The sequence below is a fragment of the Alosa alosa genome, chromosome 9, assembly GCF_017589495.1.
Source record: "Alosa alosa isolate M-15738 ecotype Scorff River chromosome 9, AALO_Geno_1.1, whole genome shotgun sequence".
In the NCBI taxonomy this organism is placed as follows: domain Eukaryota; kingdom Metazoa; phylum Chordata; class Actinopteri; order Clupeiformes; family Clupeidae; genus Alosa; species Alosa alosa.
In genome coordinates this window covers 35,147,561-35,158,658 of record NC_063197.1, presented here as the reverse complement: position 1 = coordinate 35,158,658, position 11,098 = coordinate 35,147,561, and the positions used below count along the sequence as shown (strand labels likewise).

General features: G+C 46.0%; 1 protein-coding gene across 1 annotated transcript in view; it reads left to right on the top strand.

Moving 5' to 3' along the window:
- The first annotated feature begins 693 nt into the window (after window positions 1-693).
- Window positions 694-11,098, top strand: part of grin3bb (glutamate receptor, ionotropic, N-methyl-D-aspartate 3Bb) — a 166,829-nt gene continuing 156,424 nt past the window's right edge. The window contains 1 exon segment of the mRNA XM_048251455.1: window positions 694-1,444. Coding sequence (XP_048107412.1) covers window positions 992-1,444 — 453 coding nt within the window. The 5' untranslated portion in view covers window positions 694-991.

Here is an 11,098-nt window from a genome sequence, read left to right as displayed (position 1 = left end):
CGTGCCTGAAACTCTTCCTGAGATAAGACTCCGACCGCGCTGAATGCTCTTTTCACTTGACGCCTTGCACGCGCTGCCTCACCGTTTCTACGCACAATATTAAGCATGTCCTGCTTCTTTCCACCCAACCGTTGTATTATGGTCTGATTCTGAATTTCTCTTTTAGTTAATCTGATTCCAGTTTATTTTCCTCACATGGATCTAACCAGGCTATCGCAAGGAAACTGATTGGAATCCGTTCAGCCCCTCAGTAATATTGGCGGGGCTCCAACGCCAACTGTATTTGAGCCCGGACTTAAAAGCAAATTTACTCATGTCCCCAAAACTGAGGGAAAGCTTTCGCGAGATGAGTTTCACTTGTTAAAACTGAACAGTCCATATGCCACTACGGATACTGATTTAAACAATCCTACACCTGCACAATTCTCATTCATTTGAATAACATATCCGGTTACGCACATCCATTACAGCAATAGCAATGACGTTTTGGGAAATGCTAAAATATACTGAGGTTATGCATTTTAGGACTAAATCATTGCTGCATTTGCAGGGTAGACTGTCTGCGTGACCTTGCCAAATGCAAAATCGCCGAACGTCTCCAAAGTAACGAGCCAACAATAAAGTGACTGGTTAAGCAGGAAACAGCGCGCGCACATTAATGGCAGTATATTATCTTGTACTCAAACGGGGGACCCTGGGCTCTTTGTCAGACAGCGACCTACGCCTCACTTATCAACACCCCTGCCCGGTGTTACTGACTCACGACTGCTTGTGTTGCGTTAACGGAGAATGACAGCGCGCGGCATCTCCGCCTATCCAGCGGGCACCCCCTCCCCTGCCCGTCGCGAGCACACATTCGCACTGTAACATCTGTAGATCACTAGTCATACCATCTTCCACAAAGGGAATTAACGACATAAAGGAAAAGAAGGAATAAGGCAAGCAATGCTATCTTCTGACAGTACCTCATTCCGTTTGAGAGCGCAGCAGAATGAATTTATTCTTTTCCAGTTTCTTGGCATACTTTTACTTCGGATTCCAAATCGTTCTCCATTCGTACATCAGCCCTTGTCTGCTTCACCCTCAGCCTTGTCACATCCTGGCTCGGATCGGACACACTGTGCGCCTAGGTGCCCTCCTGCCGTCCAGACAACCGGCCAGGGTGCGGGCTGCCCTGAACCGCGCCCTCAGCGGTCTCGCCGAAACCGGGGACAACTTTCTTCCGTACAATCTCAGCTTGGAAGTGGTGCCCCGCGAGCCCACGGACGGAGACCCGGAGTCGCTGTTCAGGTGTGTTTGTCAGGCTATCGTGGTCCAAGGGGTCTCCGCCGTGCTCGCCTTCCCCCAGACCCAGGAAGAGATCGTGCAAGTGGAATTTATGTCCTCTTTTTTGGAAATCCCTTTTATAAGCATCATAGAACACGGGGAACCGCTTAGAACACAAGTGAGTACTTACACAAAAAACATTTCTATGTTTTTAATGTGGTCTGTGTATGTTGTCGTTTGTTGTCGTTAAACTTTTGCAGTTGTGTTTGCCTGCGCGTGTTCCCTGTTCACACCGACATTCCTGTGCAAGATTCGTGGTGCTCGTGCAGTTGTTTGGGCGATACACATCGGAAACATGTTTGTTTACTGTCATGGATGTTGGACATGACAGTGGGCGCTCCGTCTCCCAGCTGTTGCCCGTGTATGTTGCAGTTCAAAGCGACTGTTCTTATCTGTGCGAATCTTACCCTCCGTTATAAACAGACGAGCCTAATTTGTATTCAGTGCCGCATCTCCGATCCGCGCTCGCGCTGGCCAATGCTGTGGCGCACCTCCACTTGTCATTTATTACGCACGCACGCACGCACGCGCGCGCGCGTCCCAGCCTCTCCATCCTAAGCCGGGGATGGAGGATGTTGCGCAACAGGGACTGATGGACATCCTTCACTGTATCATATCCAATGTTTTTATCCATGGGCGGACTGGCCATCAGGCATACCGGGCATTTTCCCGGTGGGCCGACGCACCTTTTGGGCCGATAGAATAGGCTATATATATAATTTAATTATTTTGTTAAATAAGGAAGGAAAATCAGCGGCCCATTGGTTACATTTCAATATTGACACTGGACTGATCCAATAACAGCTCACGTCAGGCCCCACCCCTTCCATTTTGGCTCAGAGCCAGGATTCTTTGAGCGCTTCAAAAGTTAATCGAGTTGCCTACACGAAATTGCGGCGGGTGCCGGTAGTGACAATTGTGCAAAAATACAATATTGCAAGTAGGCTAGCATATGTCAGCAACATGTTGAAGTTCGTTGAGTTTGAATGAGGATGTAAGCAAGCATACAGAGCAAGGGACAGTGAGCAGGTGGAGAGTGCGAGCCTAGTTGAGGCTACATGATAAGAACTCAGTGATGGAACAGGTAATAATAATAATAATAATAATAAAGCTTTATTTGTATAGCACCTTTCATACACAGAATGCAGCTCAAAGTGCTTTACATTTGAAACATGTAACACAATAATAGTCAGTCAGTCATTATCAATCACTTTTTTTTTGCTGTTTATGTTATACTCAGCAACATATCAAAATATAGAAAATGACGCCATAAGACTGGCAGCCTTAACCCTCTTACCCCCACAAGCACGCCATATGGCAACTGTGGCAAGGAAAAACTCCCATATTCCAGGAAGAAACCTTGAGCAGAACCTGACTTAATAGGGGGAGCCAGGTAGGCTGTGATGCATGACATGATGACTTATTAATTGCGATAATGTAATGATATGGTAGCCTAATGATAACATAGTAAGGCCGTGCTGTGATTATAATAACAAATAGCGCAACTTAAATTTTCTAAATGAATGATTTGCAAACCCGGACAGCAAAATAGTGTCAAATCGACGTTAACTGTTGGTCAGATTGATCAGTTTCCGTCAGACGGCCAAAATTCAACATCGATGGCATGAGTGGTGGCTGGTCTCTCAAAGTAGAGAAGGGTTCTATCTTGGAAGGGTTATCATGGTAAAGAAGGGCTAAAAGACTGTAGACTGACGGAAATCTAAGTTACAAAACGTCACATCATGCACAAGCCAACTAAGCTACAGTATATATAACCTATACGATAGGCTACTGGAAGATACTAAAGATAATTAGTCCATGTAGCTGTATGCTACTGTTCCAAAATGTACCAGCAATGTAGGTAGGTACAGGAATAAAATATTTCCAGCAACAGCCCTGTTTGTGTTGTTTCAGTTGTCCAACAGTGATAACTGGTATAAATTACATTAATGTCTTAAGACAATCTGGGTAATTTAACTCTTTACACATAGGCTTCAGTAATTTTTGGTGCTGCTGTCAATTGTAGCCTATTGAATTTTGAAATTATACTTTGAATTCAAGCAGAAACTCTTCCTTAATAATTACAGCGGTATGATCAGCCTGCGGCGGACCTGTCTCAGCTAAGGGGAAACGGAAGAAGGACACAAACATTCCATTAGAGTGTCTTTTGTGGAAATGAGTTCAAATGACTCCTTTTAGAGATCAGTAATGACAGCGTCCAGGAACCCCATCACAGTTCATTTAACCCCCTCTATTTGTGACAACGTGCTATATTAAACCAGCAATTCTCATGAATTTTTCAGGTTTTATGAAAATGTCATCAAATTCGCCCAGTGTACTGATGATCTCATTAGCAATTGCCTTACAGTGAACATGTAGTAGCCATAATTTGTTCTGAACAGCCGTGGGTCACTAAGTGCCATCAATGACTTAGCCTGCCCTACTTGAATATGGAGATCATAGCCTATGCTCCATGCCTACCTCTGATCAGTCAGAGAGATAACCAATGAGGCCTACATCACTTTCAGTGCTCCATGCCAGTTGAAAATATATGCATATTTAAGGGCAATGCAAAGATTTTGTATTTAATTAGGTGTGCCCGACCGATTTGAGGGCTGCTTTGGCCAAATATGCCAGGGCCGATTTTTGGTCTCAGTCTGCCCCTGTTTTTATCTCAACACAGCTGAGCCTTTCTTTCTGTTTCCATATCCGTGTACATGTCCTTGTGTGCGTCTGTGTGTGTGTGGTGTGTGTGCGTGTGTGTGTGTGTGTGTGTGTGTGCATGTGTGTGTGTGTGTGTGGCGTCGCGTGCGTGCGTGTGTGTGTGTAGCGTGTATGTGTGTGTGTGTGTGTGTGTGTGTGTGCGTGTATGTGTGTGTGTGTGTGTGTGTGTGTGTGTGTGTGTGTGTGTGTGTGTGTGTGCGTATGTGTGTACTGTATGTGTAAAGGAGACCTTTCAACTGATTGCAAATCTTCTAAACATAATCAGTGGTCACTTCGCTGCCATTAGTAACCCAATGACCAGACTAATCAGCAGATGCAATTTGCAGTGCTTAGTGTGTGTTGGGGTGTTGGGGTGGAGGGACACAGCATTGGTCCATTGCTCACTGGCGCTGATTGAAATGGACAATTGAAGCCTAAAGGTCCACACAGCAGAAATACTGTGATTTTGCTCTCAGTAGTCTCTCATTGAGTGATGAATCCAACACGACTCTGGTGAACTGTGTGTGTGTGTGTGTGTGTGTGTGTGTGTGTAATTGTCCATCCTCTGACCACTGAGGTGTATGAAACAGGAGGTCAAAGGGCCTCTGCTGTCATCATCTCACTCCATTTCAGCCGTGTGTGTGTGTGTGTGTGTGTGTTGTGTCTGTCTGAAGCGCAGACTTTCATGTGTCTCTGATGAGGACTGACATGTTACCATGGATACCTGTTGCCACCTCTGACCCCACTGGTCAGGCCTTGCGTCCGTCCGTCTTTGCGGTTTAATTCCACCTCTAGTGCCACACACACACACGCACACACGCACACGCACACGCATGCAGGGCTCTTCTCTGAGGCGTTGAGTTCATGTTGGCGTACCTTGCTGCCACCATCTCCTGGTGCCAACTGCCAAGGCCTGGAGAGATGGCGTACCTTGCTGCCACCGTGCCACCATTTCCTGGTGCCTACGACGGACCCTCGCTGTGAAGCGTTCTCGGTGCTAGGTGAAGTGCCATAGCAATGCCAGGTGTAGTTGTATGCAGGTGAGCCGCAGGTTGCCATAGCAATGCCAGGTGTAGATGTATGCAGGTGAGCCGCAGGTTGGCATGGCAATGCCAGGTGTAGATGTATGCAGGTGCCATAGCAATGGCAGGTGTAGATGTATGCAGGTGAGCCGCAGGTTAGCATGGCAATGCCAGGTGTAGTTGTATGCAGGTGAGCAGCAGGTTGGCATGGCAATGCCAGGTGTAGTTGTATGCAGGTGAGCAGCAGGTCAGCATGGCAATGCCAGGTGTAGTTGTATGCAGGTGAGCAGCAGGTCAGCATGGCAATGCCAGGTGTAGTTGTATGCAGGTCGGCATGGCAATGCCAGGTGTAGTTGTATGCAGGTGAGCAGCAGGTCAGCATGGCAATGCCAGGTGTAGTTGTATGCAGGTGAGCAGCAGGTCAGCATGGCAATGCCAGGTGTAGTTGTATGCAGGTCGGCATGGCAATGCCAGGTGTAGTTGTATGCAGGTGAGCAGCAGGTCAGCTGCTTCTCTTATCTCAGGAGCTCCGTTTCATTCATGGCTGTGGTCAGTCTCATGACAGCTGGTCATCATGCAGTAGAAGCTCCTGCACTGTGACTTGTGTCTGCTGTGAGTAATGGCTTTTGCGTATTACTACTTGATTTATGGGGCCCTGGGTCCCAAGCATGTTTGGTGTGTGTGTGTGTGTGTATTCCCCTGGTCAGGGCAGCCCAGCGTGGTGTGTGCGGTGTGTGTGTGTGCAGTGTGTGTGTGTGTGTGTGCGGTGTGTGTGTGTGCAGTGTGTGTGTGTGTGTGCGGTGTGTGTGTGTGTGTGTTGAGGCTCTGCCGTGAGCATGTGTGTATTCCCCTGGTCAGGGCAGCCCAGCGTGGTGTGTGCGGTGTGTGTGTGTGCAGTGTGTGTGTGTGTGTGTGTGTGTGTGTGTGTGTGTGTGTGTGTGTGTGTGTGTGTGTGTGGTGTGTGTGTGTGTGTGTTGAGGCTCTGCCGTGAGCATGTGTGTATTCCCCTGGTCAGGGCAGCCCAGCGCGGTCAGACTTGGTATGGTGCTCCAGTAGGAAACTGCTTACATCACAAGGTACTTTAAGAAATTAAAAGATAAAAAAAAAAAAAAATCACACACAGTAAATCTTGTCGACTCCGCGAGGAAGTAGACACATTTGTCTTGCTTAATGTCCACCCATTAAAATCTCTTTGGAAGGCTCAACAATGCACTGTGAAAATATGGCTATGCAGTGTTGGACAGGCCAGACTCCCAGATTTGTCCAAAGGAATTGGTCCATGATGATGATGTGTGTGTGTGTGTGGTGTGTGTGTGCAGTGTCCCCAAGTGAGAGAACTTCAGTGTGTGTGTGTGTGTGTGTGTGTGTGTGTGTGTGTGTGTGCGTATGTGTGTGTGTGTGTGTGTGTGTGTGTGTGTGTGTGCGGTGTCCCCAGGTGAGAGAGCTGCAGTAAAGAGCACAGAGGATCAGAATCATGCAGGTGTGTGCTGTAATGCAGTCATGTGGCAGCTCCAGTGCACTGACATGTGGACTAAATGAGTGTGTAGTGTCTTTAGTGTGTTTAGCTGTGTGTGTGTGTGTGACATGTGGACTAAATGAGTGTGTAGTGTCTTTAGTGTGTTTAGCTGTGTGTGTATGTGTGACGTGGACTAAATGAGTCTCTAGTGTGTTTAGTGTGTGTGTGTGTGTGTGTGTGTGTGTGTGTGTGTGTGTGTGTGTGTGTGTGTGTGTGTGTGTGTGTGTGTGTGTGTGTGTGTGTGTGTGTGTGTGTGTGACATGTGGACTAAATTAGTCTTTGGTGTCTTTAGTGTGTTTAAGGGGGAAGATTATGTGAGTTAAGCAGTTGGTCCTGTGCTGAATTAATCCTCTATAAATATATATGCTGCAGCTAGAGGGGGAGAGCCCTTTGATCCTGAGAGGGGCGCCAGCCTTACTGCACACACACACACACACACACACACACAGAGAGAGAGAGAGAGAGAGAGAGACAGAGGCACACACACACTCACAGAGAAACACAGAGAGAGAGAGAGAGAGAGAGAGGCACACACACACACCCTCACACACACACACACACACAGACACACACACACACACACAGATAGAGACACACACACACACTGTTTAATGTTGTCTTCTTAAAGATGTGCTAGATGCTACATAGTGTAAGAGAGTGTTTAATACCCTAACACCTGTGTGTGTGTGTGTATGTACGCCTGTGTGTGTGTGTGTGTACACCTGTGTGTGTGTATGTACACCTGTGTGTGTGTGTATGTACACTTGTGTGTGTGTGTACACCTGTGTGTGTGTATGTACACCTGTGTGTGTGTATGTACGCCTGTGTGTGTGTGTGTGTACACCTGTGTGTATGTACACCTGTGTGTGTACAGTATGTACACCTGTGTGTGTGTGTGTACACCGGTGTGTGTGTGTGTATGTACACTTGTGTGTGTATGTACACCTGTGTGTGTGTATACACCTGTGTGTGTGTATGTACGCCTGTGTGTGTGTGTGTACATCTGTGTGTGTGTGTGTACACCTGTGCGTGTGTATGTACACCTGTGTGTGTGTGTACACCTGTGTGTGTACCACCTGTGTGTGTGTGTGTACACCTGTGTGTGTGTATGTACACCCTGTGTGTGTGTGTGTGTGTGTGTGTGTGTGTGTACACCTGTGTGTGTATGTACACCTGTGTGTGTGTGTGTGTGTGTGTGTACACCTGTGTGTGTGTGTGTATGTACACCTGTGTGTGTTTGTTCATGTGTGTGTGTTTGTTCATGTGTGTGTGTGTATGTACACCTGTGTGTGTTTGTTTGTGTGTGTGTGTGTATGTACACCTGTGTGTGTTTGTTCATGTTTGTGTGTGTATGTACACCTGTGTGTGTGTTTGTTCATGTGTGTGTGTGTCAGAGCTAGCGAGCGAGAGAGGATGGAATTGTGTTGGAGCGCTTTTTCATTTAGAGGCCGGATTGGCCGCCCTGTTCCCCACACACACCGGTTCCACTCACACACACCGGTTCCCCTCACACACACCCCGGTTCCCCATACACACACACACCGGTTCCCCCCACACACATCGGTTCCCCATACACACACACACCGGTTCCCCATACACACACACACCGGTTCCCCTCACACACACACCGGTTCCCCACACACACTCACACACACAGGTTCCCCTCACACACACCGGTTCCACTCACACACACCGGTTCCCCTCACACACACCGGTTCCCCATACACACACACACCGGTTCCACTCACACACACCGGTTCCACTTACACACACCAGTTCCACACACACACACACACACACACACACACCGGTTCCACACACACACACCGGTTCCACACACACACACACACACACACACCGGTTCCACACACACACACACACCGGTTCCACACACACACACCGGTTCCCCTCACACACACCGATTCCACTTACACACACGGGTTCCCCACACACACACACACAGAGAGAGTATGTGTGTGTGTGTGTGTGAGAGAGAGAGAGAGAGAGAACCCAAATCAGAACCATATAAAAGAAAAACTTCAAAATGTAGAATCTATTATTAAAAACAATCAAACCCCCCTTGAGTACCCTCTCAATAGAAGAGAGAGAGAGAACCCAAATCAGAACCATATAAAAGAAAAACTTCAAAATGTAGAATCTATTATTAAAAACAATCAAACCCCCCTTGAGTACCCTCTCAATAGAAGAGAGAGAGAGAACCCAAATCAGAACCATATAAAAGAAAAACTTCAAAATGTAGAATCTATTATTAAAAACAATCAAACCCCCCTTGAGTACCCTCTCAATAGAAGAGAGAGAGAGAAAGGAGCAAATCAGAACCATATAAAAGAAAAAAAATGTGAGATCTTTGGTAAAACAAAAGCCCCTTGTAGAGAGATCTATAAAAGAAAAACTTCAAATGTAAATCTATTATTAAAACAATCAAACCCCCTTGAGTGCCCTCTCAATAGAAGAGAGAGAGAGAGAACCCAAATCAGAACTTAAAATGTGAATCATAGTAAATAGAAGAGAAAACTTCAAAAACCATGTAGAAAAAAACTTCAAAATTAGAATCTGTTATTAAAACAATCAAACCCCCCTTGAGTACCCTCTCAATAGAAGAGAGAGAGAGAACCCAAATCAGAACCATATAAAAGAAAAACTTCAAAATGTAGAATCTATTATTAAAAACACCAGAGCTGAGATGCTACAATACAGCACCAGAGCTGAGATGCTACAATACAGCACCAGAGCTGAGATGCTACAATACAGCACCCCCACATGTGGTCCTGACAGCATCAGAGCTGAGATGCTACAATACAGCACCCCCACATGTGGTCCTGACAGCATCAGAGCTGAGATGCTACAATACAGCACCCCCACATGTGGTCCTGACAGCATCAGAACTGAGATGCTACAATACAGCACCCCCACATGTGGTCCAGACAGCATCAGAGCTGAGATGCTACAATACAGCACCCCCACATGTGGTCCAGACAGCATCAGAACTGAGATGCTACAATACAGCACCCCCACATGTGGTCCAGACAGCATCAGAGCTGAGATGCTACAATACAGCACCCCCACATGTGGTCCTGACAGCATCAGAGCTGAGATGCTACAATACAGCACCCCCACATTGCAAAAAGCTGTGCTCAAACTGTTCAATCTTGTCCTTAGTTCTGGCTATTTTCCTGACACCTGGAATCAAGGGATTATTACCCCAATCCATAAAAGTGGAGACAAATTGGAACCAAATAACTACAGAGGTATCTGTGTGAACAGTAATCTGGGGAAGGTTGTATTTTAAATGACAGGCTTCAAACCTTCCTTAACGAACACAATACCCTCAGTAAAAGCCCAATTGGATTTCTCAAAAACCACCGAACAACAGATCACATTTACACCCTGCACACCCTAATCAATAAACATGTAAAAGACAAAAATAATGGAAAGATATTTGCTTGTTTTGTAGATTTTAAAAAAGCATTTGACTCTATTTGGCATGATGGATTATATTACAAACTTTTGCAAAGTGTTGTAGGGGGTAAAACCTTTGATTTAATTAAATCAATGTACTCAAATTCTAAATTCAGTATAAAAATTGGAGAAAAACGGACAGATTTCTTCACTTAAAATAGAGGAGTGAGGCAGGGCTGCAGTCTGAGTCCAACATTATTCAATATTTACATCAATGAGTTAGCGGTGCAGTTGGAACAGTCTACAGCCCCTGGACTCAGACTCCAAGAAACAGAGGTCAAATCCCTGCTTTTTGCCGATGACTTGGTTCTTATGTCGCCCTCACAACAGGGACTGCAACAGCTCCTCGATCAGCTGGAGCAGTACTGCCAGTCCTGGGTCCTGGCAGTAAATCCAACAAAGACCAAAGTTATGATCTTAAAAAAAAAGCCCAGGTGTCAGGAACACAGATACAGGTTCAGCCTAGGCAGCACCGCCCTAGAGTACACAATGCAGTACACTTACCTTGGTCTAGTACTTACTGCATCAGGAAGTTTCAGTATGGCAGTGAATGAGCCCGAAGAGCACTCTATGCTATAAAAAGAAAATTTCACAAAATAAACAGTCCAATTTTAGTATTCAAAAAAGAACCTTAAAATTCTGGATGCATTTGAACAGCAGTCCCAAAAACTCTCCTAATTTTGAGGCACTGAAAACCCAGGAGCTGAACCCTGAAAAGAGTCCTCTGAGCCAGCTGGTACTGAAGTTAACTAACTCAATAACAAAAACTAACAAAGATCAAGCTCAGTCCAGCGCTGCTTCCTAAACATCAATTAGAGTCAACAAAATAATGAACCAAGCAAAAGAAGATTATTTAGAGCATTGGACAAACCAAACTACCAACCAAAGTAGAATGAATTCCTATCTGATCCTAAAAAGAGATTATGAATTGGCTGAATATCTCATCTCTGTCAGAGATACGAAGCAGAGGCACATCCTGACCAAGTACAGGCTCAGTGACCACAATCTAGCAATAGAAACAGGCAGGCACAGAAAAAACTGGCTGCCAAGA